The following is a 27,296-nucleotide window of genomic DNA, read 5'->3' as shown; positions in this document are numbered from 1 at the left end:
CACCTGCTGGCACACTGTGAGGGAACAGCTGATCAATACTCACCTGAACTTGGTATCTAACAACCTAACAGAAATAACCCGGATGTTGTGCATAAATCAGATGGCTTGGGTCAGGTTCTGGGGCCACTAGAGACACTCCTCAGTCTGTCTTTAGGGACCTATCAGTTTTGGGGTCACACATGGACAGACAACAAAATGGACAAAACTTTTTTTTATTGGAGTATAGATGCTTTACAATGTTGTGTTAGTTTCTGCTGTACAAGGAAGTGAATCAGCTGTATGTATACATATATCCCCTCCCTCTTGGACCTCCCTCCCATCCTGCCCACCTAGGTAATCATAGAGCACCAAGCTGAGCTCTCTGTGCCATACCGCAGGTTCCCACTAGCTATCTGTTTTACACATGGTAGTGTATTTATGTCAAACCTAATCTCCCAATTCATCCCACCCTCCCCTTTCCCCGGTGTCCACACTTCCATTTACATCTGCATCCCTATTCCTGCCCTGGAAATAGGTTCATCTGTACTATCTTTCTAGATTCCACATGCATGTGCTAATATACAATATTTGTTTTTTCTCTTTCTGACTTGCTTCACTTTGTATGACAGACTCTAGGTCCATCCATATCTCTACAAATGACCCAATTTCATTCCTTTTTATAGCTGAGTAATATTCCATCGTATATATGTACCACATCTTCTTTATCCATTCATCTGTCAATGGACATCTGGGTTGCTTCCATGACCTGGCTATTGTAAACAGTGCTGCAATGAACACTGGCGGGGGGATCTTTTATTGACACACCTCCTAGAGTAATGAAAATATAAACAAAACTAAACAAATGGGACCTAATCAAACTTCAAAGCTTTTGCATAGCAAAGGAAACCATAAACAAGACGAGAAAACAACCTTCAGAATGGGAGAAAATATTTGCAAATGAAGCAACTGACAAAGAATTAATCTCCAAAATATACAAACAGCTCATGCAGCTCAAAATCAAAAAAACAAACAACCCAATACGAAAATGGGTGGAAGACCTAAATAGACGTTCCTCCAAAGAAGACATACAGATGGCCAAGAGGCACATGAAATGATGCTCAACATCACTAATTATTAGAGAAATGCAAATCAAAACTACAATGATGTATCACCTCACCCTAGTCAGAACGGCTATCATCAAAAAATCTACAAACAATAAATGCTGGAGAGGGTGTGGAGAAAAGGGAACCCTTTTACACTGTTGGTGGGAATGTAAATTGATACAGCCACTATGGAGAAGGGTATGGAGGTTCCTTAAAAAACTAAAAACAGAACTACCATACGACCCAGTAATCCCACTACTGGGCATATACCCTGAGAAAACCATAATTCAAAAAGATGGACACAAGTTCTTAATTGTCATATATTCTTGTTAGAGTTATCAATAAGGAATATTGTTCTTTGTCCCTTTTCATGTTTTCACCTTGAGTCTATTTTGGCTGATATATATAACATATGCATATAATTTTGCTTGCTATGTTTTCTTATGCCTTTTGTTTTTTTGGAAATATTTCTATTGTAAAATATATGAGATTAGAGATTATAATAAACAGCCATGAAGCCTTAACAAATCTTAAGATTATATTTCCTTCAGATCTTCATTTTTCAAAATGACCAGAAACCTGTGACAGGTGAAGATTTGCTTTTTAAATGCCAATCTCTTTCATAAAAAAACAATATATACCTGAGAGTAGGAGAAAAGTTTTCATACCCCTTTTACATTTTGATTTCCGTTTTGACAAAATCTTAAAAGAGAACGTGTCACCAGGAATTGTCTTAGTCCATTCGAGCTGCTGCAACAAAATACCAGTGGGTGGCTAACAGACAATAGAATTTCTCACAGTTCTGGAAGCTGGAAAAGACCAGGTGCCAGTGTTGTCGGGTTCTGGTGAAGGCCTCAGGGTTGCAGACAGCCGACTTCCACGATGTCCTCGCAGGGTGGAAGGAGTGGGGAGCTCTGAGGGGTCTCTTGTAACAAGGGCGCTGACCCCATTCCTGAGGGCTCCAGCATCATGACCTAACCATTCTGCAAAGGCCCCAGCTCCTACCACCATCACACTGGAGTCAGGATTTGAATATATGAATTTGGAAGACATAAAATAGTCAGACAATAGTAGCAATTTTAAAAATACAAGGATATTAAGTAGGTATTTTAAGCCCAGGTTACAACTTGTGTGATATCATGGAGGTAAAATAAATTATGTGGAAAAACTAAAAAATATGCCGAAAGGAGCAGAAATGAAAAGGTGGGGAATGGGGGTGGGCTGGGGGCTGGACAGAGGAGGAGAAAAGGGTGGTAGCTTTACTGAAATATGCACTTGCTCGCATCTGTAAAGTGAATGCAAATTCCCTAAATTCTGACACTGTGATATTAAAAAAAAGGAACTGTGGTAGATAAATCACATGCCAGTGGAATTTCAAAATATATTTCAGATTTCTAGCATAAAAAAATCCCTATAAGCATTACCTTAAAATATTTTTTATCAGAAATATAGTTTTGGTAATAAACCATTTGATAAAATTATATAAACATGTAATCAGATACGCTAAACATATGTAATTTTAATGCACTAATATGAATATTTTTATGGTATATTTTACATAAGAATATAAATTATGTTTAGATTATTTTAAAAAAACCGGTGACCAGCTCACGAGATTTAACTATCTACCCAGGTGACGCCCGTGCCCGTATCCCGTACTGAGAAGTCTTCACACGTGTACTGCTGGAGATGCCCTGTGATCTGGTCGCGGTCCCTGCAGAAGCTCTCCAGGAGGGAGAGGCGCCCCGGGAGATGCTGGTGGAGGAGTGCGGGCTGCCTTTTTCAGCTCAGGGCGGTTTGGGGAGGGTTGGGGGGGCAGATATGGGAACCTGAATTGAAATCTTCCTGCACTGTTAAACGGTCCACTCCCCATGCCACCCCCCGACCTCCTCCAAGAAATGTTAAAAAAAAAAATTTTAATTTTAAAAATCGGAAGTCTCAAGCTTCAGTAAAGTTGTCTTTTAGTACTTTCAGCCAAAAAGCTTAATTCTCTTCCTTTATTTTCCAATTTTATCACCAAATATCCTGAAGATACCGTTTTTCTTCTTTTAAAGTAGCCAATGTTTTCATTGCTTCTAGTTTTTCAACTCCAACCTCTTTGCTTATTATCTCCACAAGGACATCATTTACATCCTTGGCCATATTCTTAGCATCTCTAAAAAAAAAAGAATAATGGCATTACTGTTTAAGAAACAGTGATTTTTACCAAATCCTCCTTAATTCACAAATCTCACTGCCGAGACTCTGTCACTACACCTTAGTCCTCCCTCCATCTCTCTGGAAATTGTCCCTCAGGTCTCCAGGCACCTACTGCTCCCCCAGGGACAAGCCTTCGCCCAGGACCACTGTCACATGCAGTGCTGACCGCCCCATTCACAGCTTTAAACCCTTCAAAGGCGTCCGTGCTCTGGGAGCAGCCGAAATCTTTAAATGTCTGAGGACCTCACAATCGGGCCCCTCCTCACCTGTCTTCCCTCTATTCTCAAGGCATTCCTGAGGGCAACAAGCCCCCCGGACACGTCTAAGCCTTCATATGCACGCGTGCACACGCTGAGTTATTAACAGACACGTTTACTGAGACCTTGCCAAGGGCTGGCCCTCTATTAAGTGTTTCCACGTCCCAGCTCTTTCGTTTGCAGGTCGGGCAAGGGGCCCCTCCTGTGCACTCCTGTGGCCCCTGCACAGCACCCGCTATACCGTGAGCACCTGCTGACCCGGCTTTCCCACAGGGAGCAGGCGGCCTGGGATAGGGCTGCATCTCATTTACCATTATCCCTCAACGTCTGCACAGTGCCAAATACTTAGTAGGCACTCGAATGCTTGTTGAATGCAAGTGTCTGACAGGACTCTAACGTCTCAGGAATTGAACTTGCCCTGCCCCTCACAGTAAGATTTCCTGAGAAAGTTTTAACGGCTGCCATGCTCTCCCCTCAAGCACTCTGAGATCACTTCTACCCCCACGGCCCTTCCCCATGTCCCGCGGCTGCAGCTGCCAAACCTACTGGCCCCTCTGTCTTCCCCCGACTTGACTATCGGCAGCAAAGGCTCCCCTTTGAGTCAGCGTCCCCTGGGCTTAGGGACAAGTCCGCTCCTTCCTCAGTGGCTGTTCTTCTCAGTCTCCTGTGTTTGGTCCATGTTAGAGTGCCGTGGGGTGTCACTTTGAGCCCTCACCTCTGACCAGCCATGAACGCTATCAGCTTCACTTCACAGACATGAAAAATGAAGCACCAGTGACGGTGCAGAGTTATTTCTGGGTTAATGTTTTAAGAGTTTTTTTAAGATGTTTAAGAACCCCTCCAAGTTCTCAATTACCAGTTACTCATATATTTGTACATGTGTTTGCACAACGGACTTCACCTCCACTATTCACAGCTGCATCTAAGCCTTCAGCCTGTATCTGACACTGACAGCACTGTCCTCTGCAAACAAAGAAAGATCAAATGCTTCACTAGAAGTAAATGAAAACGTAAACCAACACAGCGTCCAGAAGCTCTGCCCTTTCTGACCTAGAGCAGCGTTTTCTAGCTGAGGAGTCGTTAATGGGTCATGACATCAACTTCGTAGCCAAAGTCAGCTTTTTGTAAAATGATAGAACAAATGAAATAAAAGTTATCAGAATGTGTCATAAAAAGTTAAGTCGAAAAAGGAAGCTTTGTTTTATGAACCTTTTCAATTATATTTATATGCATTCTAGGGTCACTATGCCAGTATTTCTTTTTCTGTACCATAGTTTAAAAAAAAAACAAACAAAAAAACCTGACCTGATGACTTACGGAATGTTTTAAATGCCAGGGATGTGTTAGGATAAAAAAAGAGTAATTTCTTATTTCAAAACTCCTTTTTAACTGGCAAACATTTTTGAGTTCCATTAAAACAAGTAGCTAAGTTCCTAAAATTTTTATTTTCTAAGGCAATCTTGGGTTTCTATAATGGATCTTATGTCAAAAAGTAGATGAAACATAAGAATGACTCCTGGCTTATGTCAACTTTGACATCATAAATTATGCCTTAAAGAAAAAGGATCCTAGGCCCACCTTCTCAGAGTCAAAACCAAAGCTGTTTTCCTTGGCTAGGTCGACTGCACAAATCACATATTCACTATTTACTGATACAACAAAATCAATTCTGAGACAGAATGTAACGTTCAGAGGCTAAAAACATGTATTTAAAACTGCACAAAGCATTCCCCAATGCATGAGTTAATTTTTTTTTTTTTTGGGGGGGGGCCACGCTGGCCAACTTCTTGGCTATTAAGTGTATGTTAAAAATCATTTTAGAGCTTGTATTTCTATTCCTGTATTTAAGAATCAAATCTCTCATCCGTACATGTGCACATCACTAACCAATCGGTCCCTGGTCTGTTTAATAAACATTACCGACTGCCCTCCCCGCCCCGGCACTTGGGCACGATGGCCACTCACCCACACACGTAAACATGACCGTCCTCCTGAAGAAGGACCCTTGCCACCTGCTCGCTGTGACGCTGGATGCTGTCTTGCACGTACTTTGCTGGGGCTTCTTCCTCCCCCACAGGAGCATCTCTTGAGAAGGAAACTTTCAAGTGAGTGAGAATTCCACACTTAAGGAAATGTCTGAGCTCCTCTCTGAAATACAATATTTAATAGGTCCCTGGAAGGTTTGTAATTTAAAGTTGAAGAAGTCTGAAATTAGAATTGCACGGCATGGCTGAGTCTTACAATGCTAGAATTGTGACGTACCTGAATAAATAATCCCTATCCTTATGTCTGCAGCCAAAAAACAACCACATTGCTCCAAAGTGTCCATCTGGGTGATGTTCCCGGAGTTTCTCTCTAAGTGAAAAAGAAAGTTGAGATGTTTGATATAAAGAATAGGTAAAAGCAATCTTTCTTTTTCCTTTTACCTCTCCAGATAGGTCTGTAAAATCCACCTTCGCAGTCACTCAAAGTCCATTTACTGAATTAACATTTTACTATCTGCAGGGTACCTGGGCCACTCCAGCAGACACTACAAAAAGTAAGCTTACCTATGAGCTGCAGACATCTATGAGCTTTATATGACATCTCTGTAGTGAGGATAATTCAAATTATCACATTGTGAAACCCAGACTAATTTCTACATTAAATATTCATAACAATTTTATGAATAAAAATTAACTCTCAATTAACATAATAGAAAAGCGGCACCGGGTTTTTTTTTTTTTTTTTTTAAATAAATTCATTCATTTTCTTTATTTTTGGCTGCGTTGAGTCTTCACCGCTGTGCGCGGGCCCTCTCTAGTTGCAGAGAGCGGGGGCCACTCTTCGCCACGGTGCATGGGCCTCTCATTGCGGCGGCCTCTCCTGTTGCAGAGCATGCATGGGCTCTAGGTGCACGGGCCTCAGCAGTTGTGGCGCACGGGCCTCAGCAGTTGTGGCGCACGGGCCTCAGCAGTTGTGGCGCACGGGCCTCAGCAGTTGTGGCGCACGGGCCTCAGCAGTTGTGGCGCACGGGCCTCAGCAGTTGTGGCGCACAGGCCTCAGCAGTTGTGGCGCACGGGCCTCAGCAGTTGTGGCGCACGGGCCTCAGCAGTTGTGGTGCACGGGCCTCAGCAGTTGTGGCGCACGGGCCTCAGCAGTTGTGGCTCACGGGCCTCAGCAGTTGTGGTGCACGGGCCTCAGCAGTTGTGGCGCATGGGCCTCAGCAGTTGTGGCTCAAGGGCTCTAGAGCACAGGCTCAGCAGCTGTGGTGCACAGGCCCAGTTGCTCCACAGCATGTGGGATCCTCCCAGACCAGGGATCGAACCCGTGTCCCCTGCATTGGCAGGTGGACCCTCAACCACTGCGCCACCAGGGAAGTCCCGGCACCAGGCTTTAAAAGGTAGAATGGTCTGCTGTGAAATGTTTCAGAAATGATGGACTCGCCCTACTTTTTTGATTTCTTAAGGAAAAAAAAAGAAAACAACAAAAAGACTTTGTCCAAAGGATATTACTCCACTATCTGGGGAACGCTACGTAAGAATTGTTATTTCACAAACAGGGAGAGAAGCACAATTTTATTTATTTTATAAAAAATAGTTGTGTTCTGATACAAAGATACATGTATTAATATCATTCTGCTGAAAATTACTGACGTTAAGGGTTTAACTTTGAAACTGTTGGTGTAATTGGATCTTTGTGACTACCAATTTTATCTAGCTAAGGAATAGATGGGACAGCTGCACATCACCACAGCATAAAGGTGTGCTTGAAATCTGTCCCCAGATACATGCACTACAAACTATGGTTCAGCAGGAGAAAAAGAAAAAGAATGTACTAGAGTAAAAATGGAAGTTCCAGTACAAAGCAAAATTTCTAGAAGATATATTTACTTTTCCCATGGTGACAAATTATGCTATGCTATCACACATTTGATAATAATTTTTTTAAATAAAAATTTTACAACCAAAGTCCAATACCCTAAAAACCACTGAAGAAACAAAAAAGCTCTCTATTACATACTTCCACCCAGGACCACAAGGGACACATTTTCTCACCAGCCAAAGAAAACACATACCTATGTTGTAGGAAGCCAATGAAAGGTGCTATGCCGGTTCCTGGACCCACCATTATGATGGGAACTGAGGGGTCATTTGGTAAATGGAAAAAATTTGTTGCCCGAGGAGATATGGATATCTGAAATATTAAACCAATGCTCATAAGTTCGGAAGAAAACCAGACAAAAGCATATAACCAAGGTGATGCCTGCTAAAGAAATCAGAAAGTGCAACTTCCCCTCAAAGGAGAGTCATAAAATTAAATAGCAGCATTAAATCTTACTGAAAACACAAACACATTTGTCAGTGCAGAGAAATAAACAAGTCTGTCTTGTAAATTTTTCTTTTCTATCCAAATCAAAAGTATTTTAAAAATGACAGGCACGATATTTCTGAGGTAGAACACTGAATAAATAATAATTGAGTTTTCTAGGCCCAAGAAAAAGATCTGCTTCCTAGTAGGCAACCCATTATAGGTATCATGAAGAAATGCACAAAAAAATGAAGACATTATTCTTCATGTTAGGACATAAAGGGGCAATGAAGATTAACATCAAGATGGGGTGAAGGTTTTAAGTGAAAATTAGGCAAGCGAAAGAGAAATTAAGGGGCTGCCCCAAAGATACTAGAGCACTGCACTACATTTGCTACTCTAGGTCCCATGTTACCTGTGTTTGTTGCAAAACTAGAATAAGTGATATATAGATAAACAAAATCTTTTTGCTATAATTTCAAAAGGGTTTTCTTCTAAATCATGTGCCAGGGATACTTAAAGGAATCAATTTCTAAATGTATTCATCTTTCAGTTTCACTTTGCCATATGCTTTAGTTACACAGAGTGATACTAACAGTTAAGAATGACAGGAATCTTCCCTCCATTCCCTGCTGGTATAATTGTATATATTTTAACCTTTAATTGTCTGAAGTTCATCAACAGGATGAACACAGTACTTTTTAAAAGAAGAACTGGCAGAGCTGTATCTAATGATTGTTCTCATTTTGGAGTGAAACTGTAATTAATATTATATTAGTCTTATTCACTTGATTCATCCTCTTCACAATTTTATTGAAGGTACTCAATATGACAAACACTAGGACAGAGAAATGAGCAAAACCACATCTGTCTTCATGGGACTTATATTCTAGTGGGTGGAAAAGACAATAAACAAACATATATTTATAGAATGACAGGTAATGATAAGTCCCAGGAAGCAAAATAAAACAGGATAGGATGGGTATGGCAGGAAACTGCTAAAGAGACCACACTTCCTATGTTCCAGGGACAGCAAAGAGACCAGAACACTAGTCAGCTCCTGCTGTCAATCTCCGACGGCTTACAACACCAAACGCCTACTTCTGGCTCTGCTCAATGGCTGCAGCTCTGCACCATCATCTCCTCCACTTGGATCCAAACCCAAGAAGCATCCCTGACCTGAATCACTCCATCCGATGTCAGAGGGAAAGAGCAAGAGAGGCAAGCCACAGCATCCTATCAGGTTCAGAGCGCCTGCTGAGACGTGGCATAATCCCGTCTGCTCACCTTTCACTGGCCAAGGCTGGTCACATGGCCAGGCTACACATGAATGGGAGGGCAAGTCTACTCTTCCTCCGGGGGCGGGGGCATCTGTGAACAACAGTACTATCTACCATTCAGGGGAGGGCATGCGGTGGATGGATCCTGGATAAAATACGGTACTACACGGCACAACGAAATCTAAGTAGCTTTAAATTATATCCTTTCTATCTGTACCTCTAGTGCCTCAACACTGGGTAGTCAACAAAAATCTGTTAAAATGTGGAAAGAAGAAGAAAAGGGCAGGAGGGAGGAAAGAAAGAATATGTGAAAGGCACCCATGCTTGGTGTTTGTAATACAGCATCAATATACATATTTTTTTTAGCTTTCTGGAGATCATCTACTGTTTTTATGAGATCATGAAGTGACACAATACTTTCATGTCAGTACTACAATATTTCTTTACAAAAAAGAAGTTTCTCATGTTCTCAATATTTTGTTGATATGAGGGACACACGGTAAAGCACCTGTTCCAGGCAGCAGATTGGGAAAATACCAAGTTAAAGGGCAATTTTAAGCCCTAGTCTTCCCTTAAGCTCACTCAAGTATATATCAGAAGTCTTAATTCCTCCTAAGTGCTGTCAACTTTTTAACTTCAGTAACTTATAGCAATCAAACCAGTAATAAGATAACATTACAACTGCCATGTTCATTCTTCAATACCATGGAGAAGACTTCATGATAAAGACTGAAATTTTTTAAAAATTTCAACCATCCTTGTGGGTGAGGAGGGAGAACGTAATTGCTCCCTATGCATACGGTCTCGAATGAGATTTTGCCAAGTGTGGATCAAAATATAAAAGAACACCACGGCTCCAACAAAAGGGGAAGAAACAGGGGCAGGGGAAAATCCTACTACCCAAAACTGAAGGACATAAAATTAATCTCTGGTTGTCAACTGCCATTTTAAGACGACTTCTTTGGAGCACAGGACACCGACTGAGCATAAATGAGGCTGTCCCTCATCACCAGCCTTCACTGTGGACTCGACTCCTGTGCCAACCTACCAAGAACATCAGCGCAAAGGTCTTCTCCTTCGTGAATGTGACAAGCAAGAAGCAGAGTGTATGTATTATATAAAATTCATGCTTTACACATTTAGGAAACACACGGACTACACTGAGTGAAGTAATGTTCTCCTGACTTTCCAAAAGATATATTAAAATTCAAGTAGGGCATACATTTTCCTTTGAATAATTTGATGGGAATGGACCGTGCAGGGGACCCTACACTGTTTTTTCTCATCGGGCAAAGAGCACACTTTTAATGATGCCAAAACTGCCCACTCCTAGTACCTCGGGCGCCAGGGCCTTCTCGCCGTCTGCCAGGGAGGCATGTGTGTTCGGCTGAAGAACCGATTCAACCAGCGCGGCCAGCCAGCCCGTGCACACGCCCTTCCGCAGAGCCACCGCCGTGGTGTCAGACCAAAACTCCACGATGTTAAAAATGAAATGAAGCTTCCCTGGGTGAAAGAGGCTCGAGCTGCAGAGACACAGAGGTAAGTTTGTAAACTCCGCCTCAGGACTAACAAATACAGGCCAAGCTAGGCCTTTTTTTACTGCATGAGGGTATTTCCTAATGGGCTCTAAACCTACCTTCTTCCTCTTCAGAAAACAGTTCTGTTGCTTACTTCAAAGCGCCCCCCCCCCCCCCACCGGCCTAGTTTTGTGATGTCATTCAGGAGAGTTTCTGGTTACCTGTTGCCGCCAAGACTGAATGAGATTTATACCAGCTTTCCTCCCTCTTCCCTACGTCCACCCGGGGAAGGCGGCTGGGCACACTAGTAAAGGCCGCAGGTGGAGGACCTGCAGACTCGCTAAGTGGGGACGTGGCTCTGGACCACAGGGGCCACTGAAGAGCCACACCCTATGAACTCCGGGAGGACACAGTCCAAGCCTGGTCTTCTTCACTCCTCATCATGCCTGCTACTGTCTTGCACAAATCTGCTAAGTTTTCAGTAAATGGATTTGTAGCTACTAAGCATTTGGAAGTCAGAGTTTCATTATATTTTAGGAGAAAGAGGCTAAGTATTATGTTAATAAACGTCAGTACCTTGCACATGAATATGGTCTGGGTTGGAGCTTAGGAAGATGTTCTGGAAAAAAATTAAAATAAGCAATTATTAATTCATTCCTACTGAAAATAAATTATATGCATATATGTAAATTATATGTAAAGATCTGAATTTGATTCCTATTTTCTTATTTAGAATTTCAAAATAACTTGTTTTAATTTTAAATCATATTTTAGAGCACACATAAATTCACTGTGTCTAAGTAAAATATCACTAAATACTTTTTTCCAATTCTTAAAGACCAGACATATCACATTTCCTCAATCTGAACTCAGTATTTCTACTTAAAAGCTGTTTTTTTTTTTTTTTAAACATCAAAGGGTAGTAAGAGTAGGGTCCATGAATGGGCCTCAGAGTCAAGGAACCAATTACATTGTTTTCTGGGGTGTGTCCAGAGTTTCCAGATTTGAAAAAAGATCATGACCCAAAAAAGATTAAGGACTATGGAAAATACTTAGGCTTGAAATATTTTTCCTTCATAATATTTATATGATAATAACAAAAAAATAGGAGTGTAATGGTGGACATTTTTCAATCAAGTTATCCAGAAACCTAGTGGTTTTAAGATACATAGGTACTCTTTTAAAAGGAGATTAAGAAGTCAGTATTTGAATATCTAATTGTCCACTATTAAACCCTGTTAATTTTTTGTGTTCAGTATGTTATATTTTTGATAGTTATTTAGCAAAAATTTAGAAAGACCTTTCTAAAATGTCTTACAGTTGTAGTATCAGGATCAAGTTTAATAGAGGGCTCACCTTAATACTTTAGTTATATTAAGTTTTCTTACAGAAATTAGAAAATAATTAAAACTTTTATGTCTCAATGCCTTTAATTTTTTTACATAACTATATAATAAATGATACATATAAGCTTAAAAAGGTAACAGAAAACCTATAAAAAGAATTGGAACAATTCTTCCGTGATTAACAGCTTTACAAGACTTCTTGTAACTTCCCTAACGGGTGTTCCGGTTGTTATCAAAAGCCTCGGCTGAGGACGGTAAGAGTGTTCATTCGCGCAGGAAAGCAGGGAGAGCAGCCTCGCCCCCCTGAGGAGGAGGAAAGAGAACACTAAGAAATAAAAGGGGGAAGAGGGCAGGGCCTGACTTGTAAAGCAGGGCGTCCTTAACCGTACTCGGCATCAAAGGGGACCTTGGGTAAAAAGTACACGTTTTCCCGTCACCAAACACAAATGCAAATTTTGAACATTTTACTATTTATCACCAAGGAAAACCGAGAGGAGACGACAAAGTTACAAGCGTAGGAAAGTAACAAAGGTTTTAAAGTCCTGTAAGGTTCTGACAGTCACTGCCCCTAGCAAGCGCCTCCAGTCCCTGCGGCCAGCTCCTCAGGGAAGATCTTCAACTCTCTTCTGCTGGAGTATGAGGACCAGAAGACACAATCTGGGCAAAAACCCAGCATGTGATCTTTTCACATCTGGATGTTCTGTCTCCCCCAAGGCTAACGCCCCGGGGCACCGTGAGTGAGGCCACTTGTTTGTACTGGTGGACTTGCCCAGGTGGGAACATTTCTGTACCCTGCACACAGAGTGCACGCTTCATCAAACTCCATCAATTAGCACTATCTTTGAAAAAGGTCCTTTTCTTGGAAACCTCATTTTTAGATAAAATTTGGCTACAAGCTTTCTGAAAAACACAGTAGAGGCCGAAGGCTGAGGAAAAAAAAGAGAATTAAGGCTGGCTATATTAAGAGAGCAATGACAGTGGCAATGGTAGGAAAGAAAAATTAAAAAATAAAAATTTAAGCTTGGAAGAGAGATTCTTTGACTTCCAGAAGGCAGTTCAGCGGTCCAGGCAGCGGGAAGAGCAGCCGTAAGACGCTTACTTACTGATCACGGTGATCGAGACGCACTCCCACGGGCCTGCAGAGAACTCAAAGGCGCTGCTACCACGGAGAGGCTGCCCCTCGGGGCTGGGGCGACTGTGACAGCGACCACTCACCAAGCAGGAGGCCGAGCGGAGGCTGGCAGGACGGAAAGGCCAGCAGGAGGTCTAGGAGGCAGGCCCGGGAGTCTCTGACGAAGCGGTTGTAGTCGGCCGCCCCCTGCCTGCTGCACAGCTCCTGCAGCCGTCGCTTCTCCGCGCCGTCGCCAGTGTGGTCCACGAGGGCTCGCAAGAACGCCTGTGGCCGAGGAAGCCGACTTAAATCACCACGCGCTCTGTGGTCACAGCCGTGAGAACGCGGGGTGAGTCCCCACCTGGGGGTGTGCCCAGTTATCCAAGAGAAAGTGAGTGTGGTCACTAGGGGCGTGGGCACTAGGAGCGTGGTCACTAGGAGCGTGGGCAGGACAAGAGCATTGCATTTGTTATTCGTTTTAATGGCAGCCTGTTAGGCAAACCCCACTTTTATGTTCCATTTTTGGTCACCTTCCCTATATCTGAAACCAACCCAATCTCAAATTACATGGCAGGTATATGTGAGTAATCAGAAAGTCTCACAACTTAACGTTTTTATCTCGGGACACAGTACCTGTTCTTGCCTTAGCTGATGATTACAACCCAGATTTCTACATTTATTTGACCTCTGTTATGACAGACACCGGGCAGGTAAAGCACTGGGCAAAGAGGACACCTAACTTGCCCAAAAGGCTTCACAGGCGAGTGAGAGCAACAGAGGTCAAGAAGTAGCCAGTGTGCGGCAGGCCGCCTATCCACCAGGGCACACGGACGTTCAGGGCTCCCCAGAAGGCAGGCTTGAGCCGAAAGCCGGCTGCACGGAAGAAAGGAGGTGACGGGCAGCCAGAGATGGCAGAGCCACAGGGGGGCACGGGAGGCAGGCGAAAGCACGGCTCTTGGGGAGCACGTGCGCTTCAACACAAATGCCAGGAAATGCGGACACGGGCAGAGGCTGACAAACAGTGAGGGCCCGAATCTCCAGACCCCTGCACGGGGACTCTGAGTCACCTCGGACCCATCGTGGAAAGGGGAGGAGAACATAAATAAAGCCAAACAAGGAAGTCCCGGATCCCTAGTCTCAAAGACGGAACCAAGTCCAAACTCTTGGGCAAAAGACCAAACTTGCTAATGACAACTTTTGGTTCTAATGCAATTCCAAGCACATCCATCATGGGACATATAAAGCTCTCATTACTCACGGGAAGCAAAGAGCTTCGGCAAGTCATCTGCATCAACGCTACCTGAAACACGAGTGGGCACCACTACTTTTTACTCCATGGCTCCCACATCCCGGAGGGCTGGAAGCCCTTAACAGGGAAAATGAGATCCATGTTCCTGTGAGGGTCACGGGTTTCCACTGGCCCAGCCAAGAATCCCTGCTTAAACTATCCAGATACCAACAAATTACATGGCTTCTTCAAAGTGCCGGACACAGAACAAGCACCTGGGAAACGTCGTGGCATAAAGCCCCAGGTCTCTGCATGGATCTCTGGTAAGACAGGAGTTTACCAAGAACACTTCACACCACGCTTTCTCAAGTCAATAAAATTCCCTAAATTACAGGCTATAACAGTAGCAATTGTAAATCCTTCACTTTACAATTACAGAAACTTCAAGGTACTAAAATAGGAAATACAGCACTGTGCAGAGAACTGACAAACGTTACTAAAACTTAAATTATAAATATTTTTAACATAGTAATTCTACTCCAAGGAATTTATTTTTTAAAAAAACTTCAGGGGGCTTCCCTGGTGGTCCAGTGGGTAAGACTCCACCCTCCCATTGCAGGGGGCCCAGAGTTTGAACCCTGGTCGGGGAACTAAGAAGTCCTCATGCATGCCGCAACTAAGAATTCACATGCTGCAACTAAGACCCGGCGGAGCCTAAATAAATAAATAAAAATAAATCTAAAAAAAAAAGTTTTTAAAAAATTTTTTTAATAAAAATAAAAAAGACTTCAGGTACTTCCCTGGCAGTCCAGTGGTTAAGACTCCACGCCTACAATGCAGGGGGCATGGGTTCGATCCCTGGTCGGGGAACTAAGATCCCACACGCCACCCAGCGCAACCAAAAAATAAATAAATAAATAAAAATAAAAACATAAAAAAGACTTCAAACAAGTGTGCAAAGACGAATTAGAATGTTCACCTATGTAGGTTTTTTAAATAGTGGAAAACTGGAAACAACCAACTGTCCGTAATCAAATCAACAATTGTTTTTTTCTTAAAAAAAATTTTTTTAAATTTATTTATTTTTGGCTGCACTGGGTCTTCGTTGCTGTGTGCAGGCTTTCTCTAGTTGCAGCGAGCAGGGGCTACTCTTCGTTGTGGTGCGCGGGCTTCTCATTGCAGTGGCTTCTCTTGTTGCAGAGCATGGGCTATAGGTGCGAGGGCTTCAGCGGTTGTGGCACGTGGGGTCAGTAGTTGTGGCACTCGGGCTCTAGAGCACAGGCTCAGTAGTTGTGGCGCACGGGCTTAGTTGCTCTGTGGCATGTGGGATTTTCCTGGACCAGGGATCGAACCCGTGTCCCCTGCATTGGCAGGCGGATTCTTAACCACTGCGCCACCAGGGAAGTCCTCAAATCAACAACTGTGTTGCACCCATAGCATCTTTTAAAAGTATCTTCAGTACCTTTCCACGCTGGCATATCCAAACTCATTTCCTTTTAAGTAAAAAAAGGCATGTTGCAGAACAGCACATATACTACATGACCTCATTTTTCTTTAGCAAAACAAAATCCAAGTGTTAATTGCAGGGGTTTGATTATGAAGGACTTTTGCTTCCTGAGTTACTTACTTTTGTGTCCAGACTTTTTATAAGCATATTACTTTTGCAGTAAGGAAAGATATATTTTTAAATATGTACTTCATGAAATTTTCAGAAACTACGGTAGAGTTAAACTAAAATTGTGAAACTATTTAATCAAGAAGTTCTCATCACAGTGAATTGTAGATTTACTCAAATTATATCTAGGACTAAGCCTCTCCATAAAGTAGTTCACTTCCCCAAGACTACAAGTGCAGTAAACACAATAACAAAATAGAGAATAGACACTGCACTGCGGACAGGGTAGCCGAATAATAGTACTATTTATGCTCACTGGAAATACAAGTTTGGTAAAGCACAGCTTGGAAAGTGTACCCATGAATATCCACTTGAGTAACATGGTTGTAACAAAATCAGTAGTTCCCGGCATAACACTGACATCCAGTGGATCTTTCTGTCTCCAAATTCATCTAAACATCAATATAACCTACCAAAACCCTTCCATGTTCCCTGAAGAATTCTGACATAATAAATAAGTACAGGTTTTTACACAAAAGGGGTCTTCACAACATTAAACAGGTGGCAAGCAGTGGAAAGGCCCTAAACCCCAAGCTTCCTGCCACCAATTAGAGAGAAAAAGTGTCCACGTACAGCTGGAAAACACATGCTACCTAGGGCCACTTTCATCACTAGTTACCGTGCTACATCAAGTTAATGTCCAGAAAAATAAGATTAAGAAAAAGCCCTACCTTAAAAATCTCATTTCAGTAGAAAACAAAAAATTTCAGTATAAGCACAACATAAAAATATTTGCCCATGACAATTACAAAGACACTGCACACCTTGGGAACTATTTTGAACACATGCTGTGAAGACCATATTTCTCAGCCTTCAAAGGGCAAATACCAGATTTAATAAACCGTACAAAGAGGTGAGCATATTTTTAAATAGTCACCCAAAGAAGAAAGAAAAATACCTTCTTAGGAAGCGCTCGTATTTCAAGGCACCAGGTAAGAAGGAACTGGAGAGAACACTTCTCGGGTATATGCTGGGGCAAGGTTGCTCCTTTTCAGGCAGACAGGAAAGAGTCAATAACACAGAAAATAGAGAAGACAATGTTTTCCATCCATAAAAACACTAACAGCTGTAATATTTTACATTATAGTGCTGTCAAAGTACTTGTGGCAATATGGCTTGTGGCAATGTTTATTCAGTCAAAAAATTTCCTCAAAAGGAATACAAAAGAAAAAACCTACTTTACAAAAACAATGGTTATAAATTTAACAGCATTATTGTACCAGCCATACCTACCAAATCTAGGTACACTGAACAAAAGAAAGGGAAATTATCCAAAACCACTGAACAAAAGAAAGGAACAAAAAGCCAAAAGATGGCAGTGGTCCAATAACACTGCCTATCATCCTCAAAAAGAATTTCAGAACTGACTGAATTCCAGTTCAAGATTCTAAGCAAATAACTAAAAAATAACTTCCTTTAATTATGGAGCAAGCAATTATTTTCATATATTAAATAAGCAAAAACAAATATGCTAAGAGAAACAAACAGTAAAAAAAAAAAAATTTTTTTTTTTTTTTTTTTGGCCGCGCCATGTGGCTTGCAGGATGTTCCCCCGACCAGATATTAAACTTGGGCCCCGGGAATGAAAGCCTGGAGTCCTAACCACTAGGCCACCAGGGAACTCCCAACAAAAAACTTTTAAAAAAGATTCATATAATACAGTTTTTTTTGCCTGACAATTTTAATATGCTAACCTAGAAACAAAATAATGCTGATTGCAAAAAAACAGCCTAACAAGTCAGCCCAACTAACCAACCTGCTTCTCCAAAACCAGTTACATTCATTTTTTTAACCATTCCCCAGTTTGCTACAAGCTTGCTGATTTCCAGAGTTTTGAAAAAGCTGATTCTTCAACTTCACTTTTAATGTCTGTAAGCATCCAATAAGCATAAACTCTATTAGCATCTCATTCAGCGTAACTGACTCATTCAGGGCACTTGATGTGAAAGCTAAAAACCCCCAAGACCAGCAAGTGGCTGTGTTCCGCCTGCTGATCCGTGGCCGACCCCCGGGCACCTGTGCAGACTCGCCCTGGTCACCTCCAATCCCCTGGCCCAGTGACACCCTGGGAAATAAGAGATCAGGGCTGTACCTTTCTTCTTCGTGTCTGCCTTAATGTTCAAGATGACACAATGTTCTCTCCTGTCTATGAGCTGCAGTCTTTGGAGTAGGTGCTGTACCTCAGAGTCACTGTTGGGACAGATCACGTTAAAGGCATCTCCAGGCTGGTAGGAAAAATCTGTTTTCTAGAGAAGAACCAACATGAAATACAAAAAATTCCACATGAGTTAAAGAGTTTTCGTTGTGGGGTAACAGAGTTTTAAATATATGACCATTTGAATAAATGAATTAGTTTATTGCAATTAGAATTATTTTGTTTCTAACAAGTAGGTGCAAGTAATCAAACAAACATACTTTTATTAGGAGTTATTTTTAAAAAGAAATTCTGTAGTTATCCAATGTTTTTCTTTATATTGAGTATTCATAGACTAGAAATTAAGACCTTCTGCCTCTTCTAAATATTAAGGTGCTCTGGTAAGTAGTGTTTCAATAATCCATGTAAAAATTCTCTCATGAAAACATACACACACACACATTAGGAGCAAAAGAAACTACTTAAGGCCGTCTGCACTGGTTTTCAATTTCCTTTCTTTACTCCTTTCCTTTGGGGAGGAATAGGGGTCGGGGACAGCAATTTCTTTTTCCTTACTGACACACGACGTCAAACCACCTGGCTCGGTACTGGCCGTACACAAACCCGGGCTCCAGGTGGAGCCACCTCCCACAGCAGGTCTACTGAGAGCGGTGTGGGGTGTGGAGCGCTCTGGAGAGGGCCCTCTGGCCACACATGCTCACACCTCTAGCCTGGGAGGGACACAGGCTATCCCTACCAGGCGGCCAAACCTCGCCTCTTTATGACAAAAGTACAGAACAAGAGTGAGATGGTTTGGTGTACATAGGGTATTTAGCAATATGGATTAGAATGTTCAAAAGGAAAATGGAACTACTCAATACTACGTAAGCAAAACCATCTAGTTCTGACGCCTGTCACATTTCTTTCTATGAGAAACTCAATTAAACCCACATCGACGGCCTTGGCGCACCCTCTTCTGAGAGCCCAGCCCACGGAACCTCGCAGGGCCCTCGTCAAGGGTTGAGCCACGTGGCTGTGAGGACGTACAACCACAGCTTCTCAACCTGAGGCCAATGAGGCAGCGGCTGGGGAGGCCTCATGGATGGGGTTGAGAGAGGGAGCACATAAACGCCCGAAAACTGTGTGCAAAGTGTTTATATACAATCATTCTTCTGGAGAGGGGGCCCGTGATTTCTTCCAGATCCTCAAAGGAACAAGGACCACCACTCTGCGAAGTGAATGTCACACGACTGTCTAGTCTGGCCCTACTTCCACTAGCCGCTGACCTCAGGTAAGCAGCTTCCTTCCCAGGGGCTCTTATACGGAAATACTGCTCTGATTCCATCATTCTTTGGCGGCTTAATGAGTAAGGCAGCAACACTTTGCTCTCAAGTGGAATCACCTCCACTCACTCATTTTAGCCCCTCCTTGAAGTGAAAGGAAAAGGTATGAGGTGGAGAGAAAAAACGATGGGTCAAGAATAAAAAGGCCGCTGTCCAGCCACAGGCCTCACTCTTCCTGAGTGTGTAGACGAGGACACAGCACAAGTCTCTGCACTTGCTGACAACATCCCTGTGCTCAGAAACACATTCTGTAACTTACTGAAATGTCCAGTTCTATCAGAAGAGTGGTTTTTATGGCATCATTCATAGTCAGTTGAACTGCCTTTGAAATTGGAACGTGAAAAATTGGATCCACTGAGGTCACAGGTGCTTGGCTTTCCTCCTTGAGAAACAAATGTGATAAAATATTACTAAATGCAGTTTTCAATTATACTTACCACTGCTTCACTTAGTGACAAGGTGAGAGCTACAGGCTCTTTTAAAATGTCCTGCTATTTAAGTATTCTTCTCTAAGGTAAATGGCTACAGACATACGCCTCTCAGTCCTGGCCCAAGCCCGGCTCAGTGGGTCCACGGGTCACTTGGCAGTGAGCATAACCCCATACTGGATCCCTGGCCCGTAGGCTAAGAGCTGTCACAGTGGGGAAGGCCAAGACGAGGCCTCTGAATTTGACACCAGCCTCTCTCCTCATCAAGGTATAGAATTAAAAACAATATAGCATCCTAGGAGGAAAGGCAGATAGCAATATAATCCTTAAAAATCTAAAGGATACAGGAGGGTGTCCATCATAGTTCCATGTAATTCACCAGCCTGGCCCCTGCAAAAACCAGACGGATCCTGGGGGATGACAATGAATGCCAGAAACTCAAACAAGCAGTAGCTCCAACAGCAGATGGATGGTTTTCTTTGACAGAGCAGTTAACACGGCCTCAGGCACGTGGCACGTGGACAAAGGTTTAGCCAAGGTGCTCTTTTCCATTTCTATCCATAAAGAGGAGCAGACACGTTCACTTTCACTTGAACATTTATAATTCTACCCCAAGACCACGACATCGTTCCTGCTTGCTGGTACAAGACAGTGTGAATAAATGCGGAACATCCGGACACCCAGCAAAACATCACCCTAGTCCACAGTATCGACACCATTATGCTGATCAGATGATGCTGGAGTCTTCTGTGCCGTATGGAGATTGAGGGCCTGTGGTGTAAGTACAGTTTTTAAGATTCCAATGTTTCGTGCGTGTCAGGACATCCCCTCCCAAGTAAAGGATACACTATCTCATCTTGCACTTCACTTCACCGAGAGAGATGCATTACACCTGGCAGGCCTCTCTTCAGGCTCTGGGATGCTGAAATACCGCTCCAACCCAAACACCAGGTGACACAAAAGTGGCCAGCTCTGAGGGGGCCCGGAGCAGGAAGGAGCTCTGCAGCAGGACCCCGTGACACGCTCACCGGAGGCCGTGCTGCTTGTACTGCACAGTCCAGGAGACCCCACGGCGTTAGAGGCAGAAGGGGTGGGGAAACGACGCTGTGGCGTGAGTGGGTCCGGCTGACGGCTTTCTTATGGCTGCACTGAAGCTCAGCTTCCCACTCGGCCCAGTCCTGCTTCCACCCTCCCCTCCCCCACCCACCCTGCCCCCAAGGTGATGATCCCAAGAGGATGCCCTAAAAAAGGAAACTTTTTTCCCCAACCCCTTACCCTCTAGGTATATCCTTTGAACAGATTTACACAACTTTCCCTTAAATAGTTGAGATTTTAAAAAATCTTTTAACCACATTACCAACCAAGCCTATTTAATGATACCTACCATAAAAGAAACTCTCAGCAGATCCTCAGTGAAGTGCCTTGTCAGATCAGTCAGCGCTCACCGCCTCTGCCACATGCACCCATCCTTGCAGCGAGCACACGGGGCCTGGCTCTCCACACGTCCATGCACCCTGCTCCCACCAGCCCGGCATGTTCACTAGAGCCACCCATGCCTGGTCCCAGCCCTGACTACAATGTACTTATTGTGATGACCCCACTTAATAAATAATGAAGTATGAGTGCAAAAGCAATAACCCATGGCTGGTCATATAAAACCATACCTGTTTATCTGAATGCATTAGAAAAACACTATAAAAATATGATGCTAAAAACACTAATATCATCTCAGATATATGCAAACAGTTCTAGTAAACTAGAAAGCTGTACTTATATTGTTTCTAAAATGTCTAAATGGTTCATCATTTAATAAAAAGAAACAAAGAAACAAGAAAACATGACGGCTGTACTAAAGGTGTGGTTTATGCGAGAAAGCCCCTGTGGGACTCCAATCAGCCACTCTAAAAAAGAGGGCTTGGCTCTGCATTACAAGATTGGCTGCACTGGAAATTTATTCCAAGCATGCTGGAAGGAATTTCAGGGTACCAAATACTGGCAATCATGGGGTAATATTAGCTATTATTCAACCTGATGCTCAAAAATTTAAAGACCACTTTAAAGTCATTTATTTATTGACAGGAAAAATACTCTAGGCAAAGAGAAAAAGACTTAATAGAGACAAAAATAGATGTGTAAGATATTACCAAGAAAAAGAAAAACCCACAAAGTGGAGTAACCCAGGACACCAAAAATCCATACTGGGAAGAGATTTTCCTATAAATGAGTCCTCTGAGTTTAGCTGCTGAGGTAATTTCCTGACTGCCCACAACAACTTGCCCTCATCTGGCTGACATATCAAGTGAGAAGCCAAGAAGTTAATTCTCCAAAATAATGGAGAAACTGAGCTGTTAACCACTTCCTTCTTCAAAGAATAACACCACAAGCAGGAGTGCAACGCGTGGCGGTAGCACCTCTCCAGTGACTACTCAGCCCCGCCACTGCAGTGCAGAAGCAGCCACAGGCACCGCGTGGATGGACGGGCACGGCTGGGTTCCAGTAAAACTTTATTCACAAAAGAGAGGTGGGAGACCACACTCTCCCTGCACGCCACAGTCTGCTGGCCTCCATCATAATGTAATTTAAAAAACACCACCACCACCACCACCCACGGCGCATAAAGTAAAACTGCTTACCTGGCCAAAGGACTCCTGCAGATGCACCTGTAAATATTCTGGTGGTAAAGCGGGAATATTCAGAGAGGCCTGTGAAAGCGGGGGTACTGAACGGATAAGCGAGGGCTCAAAGTCTGCAATCAATGTATTCGATTGACCTCTGTTCACAGCATTTTGCTCTAAAACTTCAGCATCCTTTCGTCTGGAACCATCTAATCTCAGAAGTCCAACCTGTGATTCAATGTGTAATAATTCCGGTGTCACGGGGTCTGTCCTCCGGGAGGCATTAGATGCCATTGTGAGAGTTCCACTCATCTCCTCTTTTCCTCTACTCAACAGAAAATGCTTCGCCAGGGCAGCCCAGAGTCCGTTAATCCATGGCTCAACCACAAGTTCTAAACTGGATTGTTGTAATAAAAAAGGAAAAAAGAAACAAATGCCTAAGTTCTCCATTTAAATACATAACAATTGGATAATGGCAGAATCTGTCCATTTGACAGAATGCTGTGCAACTGTCAAAAACACTAAATATGGAGGCTATTCAGAATACAAAAAATACTTATGAATGATTAAGCTAAAAAGCAGAACATTATTGTGTTCATTAGCGCTGCACTGTAAAAAATTCAGAGAGCAAAAATGAAGATAATTTAGTAAAAGGTAATAGGAGTGTGATTCCTCTTAACTTCCTAAAACAGAGCTGGTAATTTAAGAAGCTGTAATTTTAAAGAGGCATGCTAAATTCTGATGAGGCTAACAGTACTTACCCAAAATCCAAGTCTACTCTAATATCACAAATGATAATTACATCAATCGAATACACCATCTTTTTTTTTTTTTTTTTTTTTGCCTAGCTAATTTACTGATCTTTGTTTCCCACAGATTAAAATATCACCAAGAAACCACTCCAGATTAACGCTCTTTTGACTAATAGTTCAAACCTTCGATCAGTTCTGAGCAATTATGCTGGTAAAATTTCCAGGCAGGCTGACCACAGGGGAAAAAAGCAAGCATCCTTTAGGAGAGCTGAATTAATCATAAATACAGGGGACTTCCCTGGTGGCGCAGTTGTTAAGAATCGCCTGCCAATGCAGGAGACACGGGTTCAAGCCCTGGTCTGGGAAGACCCCACATGCTGTGGAGCAACTAAGTCCGTGAGCCACACCTACTGAGCCTGCGCTCTAGAGCCCGCGAGCCACAATTACTGAAGCCCACGCGCCTACAGCCCCTGCTCTGCAACAAGAGAAGCCACTGCAATGAGAAGCCCGCGCACCGCAACGAAGAGTAGCCCCCGCTTGCCGCAACTAGAGAAAGCCCACGCACAGCAATGAAGACCCAGCACAGCCAAAAATAAATAAATTAATTAATTTTTAAAAAAATCATAAGTACATTTTAAAATACAGTAGTCTATGTACTACTAGCAAAGTATGAGGGCTCAACAATTACAGTCCCTACACTCCCTGAACAGAAACCGTACACAGAGTGTACAGAATTGCTAAGAAAGACTGCATCAGGACCTTGGGAATAACATCTTTGTCATTTTCAATCACAACTCAAACAAGTTATCAATTAAATTCCAATTCATAAAGCTAAATGACAATTAAGAGGAGACATATTTTAGACCTCCATGTTATTGCAACTTGGACCATAATTTCATCATATTCATTTGGTGCTCACAGTACATAGTTCCAAATTTGGTCACACAGTACATCTATCCCTCAGAAGCCTCTGGAAGAGCAAGAATACAAAATCTGCAGTTCAATAATGACAGCTACATTTAACACCCCATTCTCACAACTCAGAAATAATAAGATGATAATACCCATAAATCAGAAAGCTCATACTTGCTGCATGCTTACTACATGGCAGGCATTATTCTAAAATAACAACTTGTATTAATTCATTTGATGCTCCAAAGAACCTTACACTACATGTACTATTATTATCTATTTTACAAGGGAGAAACCAAGGCACAAAAAGTTTAAGTAATCTGACCAAGGTTTCACAGTCAGTAAGTGGGGAAAATCAAGGATTTGAACCCAGATGTATGGACTCCAGTCTACAGTCTTAACCCCTTCAATGTGGTGGTACTTTAAGCCAAGGTGCCTCCTTGAAAATATTTTAATTTTACAAAAGAGTACTTAGGTTGACAATTTAAGAGATGCAGGCTGCTGAAATATACATTCAAGAATTTTAGGGAGAGAGGAGAAGATGGCGGAAGAGTAAGACGCAGAGATCACCTTCTTCCCCAAAGATATTTCCTCCCCAGAAATACATCTACACGTGGAACTGCTCATATAGAACACCAACTGAATGCTGGCAGAAGACGTCAGACCTCCCAAAAGGCAAGAAACTCCCCACGTACCTGGGTAGGGCAAAAGAAAAAAGAAATAACAGAGACAAAAGAATAGGGACGGGACCTGCACCAGTGGGAGGGAGCTGTGAAGGAGGAAAGGTTTCCACACACTAGGAGCCCCTTCGCAGGTGGAGACTGCGGGTGGCAGAGGGGGGAGCTTTGGAGCCACGGAGGAGAGCGCAGCCACAGGGGTGTGGGGGGCAAAGCGGAGAGATTCCCGCACAGAGGACCAGCACCGAGCAGCACTCACCAGCCCGAGAGGCTTGTCTGCTCAGCCGCCGGGGCGGGCGGGGCTGGGAGCTGAGGCTCGGGCTTCGGTCGGATCGCAGGGAGAGGACTGGGGTTGGTGGCATGAACACAGCCTGAAGGGGCTAGTGCGCCACGGCTAGCCGGGAGGGAGTCCGGGAAAAGGTCTGCAGCTGCCGAAAAGACAAGAGACTTTTTCTTGCCTCTCTGTTTCCTGGTGCGCGAGGAGAGGGGATTCAGAGCGCCGCCTAAACGAGCTCCAGAGACGGGCATGAGCCACGGCTATCAGCGCGGACCCCAGAGACGGGCATGAGACGCTAAGGCTGCTGCTGCCGCCACCAAGAGGCCTGTGTGCAAGCACAGGTCACTCTCCACACCGCCCCTCCCGGGAGCCTGTGCAGCCCGCCACGGCCAGGGTCCCGTGACCGGGGACAACTTCCCCGGGAGAACGCACGGCGCGTCTCAGGCTGCTGCAACGTCACGACGCCTCTGACGCCGCAGGCTCGCCCCGCCTCCTCCGTACCGCTCCCTCCCCGCGGCCTGGGTGAGCCAGAGCCCCTGAAGCAGCTGCTCCTTTAACCCCGTCCTGTCTGAGTGAAGAACAGACGCCCTCAGACGACCTACACACAGAGGCGGGTCCAGATCCAGAGCTGAACCCCGGGAGCTGTGCGAACAAAGAAGAGAAAGGGAAATCTCTCCCAGCAGCCTCAGGAGCAGCGGATTAAATCTCCACAATCAAAGTGATGTACCTGCATCTGTGGAATACCTGAATAGACAACGAATCATCCCAAATTGAGAAGGTGGACTTTGGGAGCAAGATATATTATTTTTTCCCCTTTTCCTCTTTTTGTGAGTGTGTATGTGTACGCTTCTGTGTGAGATTTTGTCTGTATAGCTTTGCTTTCACCATTAGTCCTAGGGTTCTGTCCGTCGTTTTCTTTTTTTTAACTTAAAAAATTTTTTTTCTTAATAATTATTTTTTATTTTAATAAATTTATTTTATTTTTCTTACTTTATTTTACTTTATTTTATTTTATCCTCTTTCTTTCTTCCTTTATATTTTTTCTCCCTTGCACCTAAAGCAATTAGAGAAAGAAGAACAAAAAAACCCCAAAGTTAGCAGAAGGAAAGAAATCATAAAGACCAGATCAGAAATAAATGAAAAATAAATGAAGGAAACGATAGTAAAGATCAATACAACTAAAAGCTGGTTCTTTGAGAAGATAAACAAAATTGATAAACCATTAGCCAGATTCATCAAGAAAAAAAGGGAGAAGACTCAAATCAATAGAATTAGAAATGAAAAAGGAGAAGTAACAACTGACACTGCAGAAATACAAACGATCATGAGAGATTACTACAAGCAACTCTATGCCAATAAAATGGACAACCTGGAAGAAATGGACAAATTCTTAGAACTGCACAACCTGCCGAGACTGAACCAGGAAGAAATAGAAAATATGAACAGACCAATCACAAGCACTGAAATTGAAACTGTGATTAAAAATCTTCCAACAACAAAAGCCCAGGATCAAATGGCTTCACAGGCGAATTCTATCAAACATTTAGAGAAGAGCTAACACCTATCCTTCTCAAACTCTTCCAAAATATTGCAGAGGGAGGAACACTCCCCAACTCATTCTACGAGGCCACCATCACCCTGATACCAAACCAGACAAAGATGTCACAAAGAAAGAAAACTACAGGCCAATATCACTGATGAACATAGATGCAAAAATCCTCAACAAAATACTCGCAAACAGAATCCAACAGCACATTAAAAGGATCATACACCATGATCAAGTGGGGTTTATTCCAGGAATGCAAGGATTCTTCAATATACGCAAATCAATCAACGTGATACATCACATTAACAAATTGAAGGAGAAAAACCATATGATCATCTCAATAGATGCAAAAAAAGCTTTCGACAAAATTCAACACCCATTTATGATAAAAGCCCTGCAGAAAGTAGGCATAGAGGGAACTTTCCTCAACATAATAAAGGCCATATATGACAAACCCACAGCCAACATCGTCCTCATTGGTGAAAAACTGAAAACATTTCCTCTAAGATCAGGATCAAGACAAGGTTGCCCACTCTCACCACTATTATTCAACACAGTTTTGGAAGTGTTAGCCACAGCAAGCAGAGAAGACAAAGGAATCCAAATCGGAAAAGAAGAAGTAAAGCT

General features: G+C 43.0%; 1 protein-coding gene across 2 annotated transcripts in view; it reads right to left on the bottom strand.

Moving 5' to 3' along the window:
• Nucleotides 1-203: 203 nt before the first annotated feature.
• Nucleotides 204-27,296, bottom strand: part of MTRR (5-methyltetrahydrofolate-homocysteine methyltransferase reductase) — a 35,685-nt gene continuing 8,592 nt past the window's right edge. For both annotated transcript variants that reach the window (XM_059916087.1, XM_059916088.1), the window contains 11 exons: nt 22,524-22,902; nt 19,722-19,844; nt 18,078-18,231; nt 16,884-16,972; nt 13,187-13,367; nt 11,202-11,244; nt 10,445-10,631; nt 7,596-7,714; nt 5,801-5,893; nt 5,504-5,686; nt 204-3,237 (listed from right to left, as the gene is read on the bottom strand). In XM_059916087.1, the coding sequence (XP_059772070.1) occupies nt 3,096-3,237; nt 5,504-5,686; nt 5,801-5,893; nt 7,596-7,714; nt 10,445-10,631; nt 11,202-11,244; nt 13,187-13,367; nt 16,884-16,972; nt 18,078-18,231; nt 19,722-19,844; nt 22,524-22,902 (1,693 nt within the window). In that variant the 3' untranslated portion in view covers nt 204-3,095. The remainder of the gene's footprint in view (nt 3,238-5,503; nt 5,687-5,800; nt 5,894-7,595; nt 7,715-10,444; nt 10,632-11,201; nt 11,245-13,186; nt 13,368-16,883; nt 16,973-18,077; nt 18,232-19,721; nt 19,845-22,523; nt 22,903-27,296) is intronic.

This window comes from Balaenoptera ricei, chromosome 3, assembly GCF_028023285.1.
Source record: "Balaenoptera ricei isolate mBalRic1 chromosome 3, mBalRic1.hap2, whole genome shotgun sequence".
NCBI classification, from domain to species: Eukaryota; Metazoa; Chordata; class Mammalia; order Artiodactyla; family Balaenopteridae; genus Balaenoptera; species Balaenoptera ricei.
This window is presented reverse-complemented; position numbering and strand designations above follow the sequence as displayed.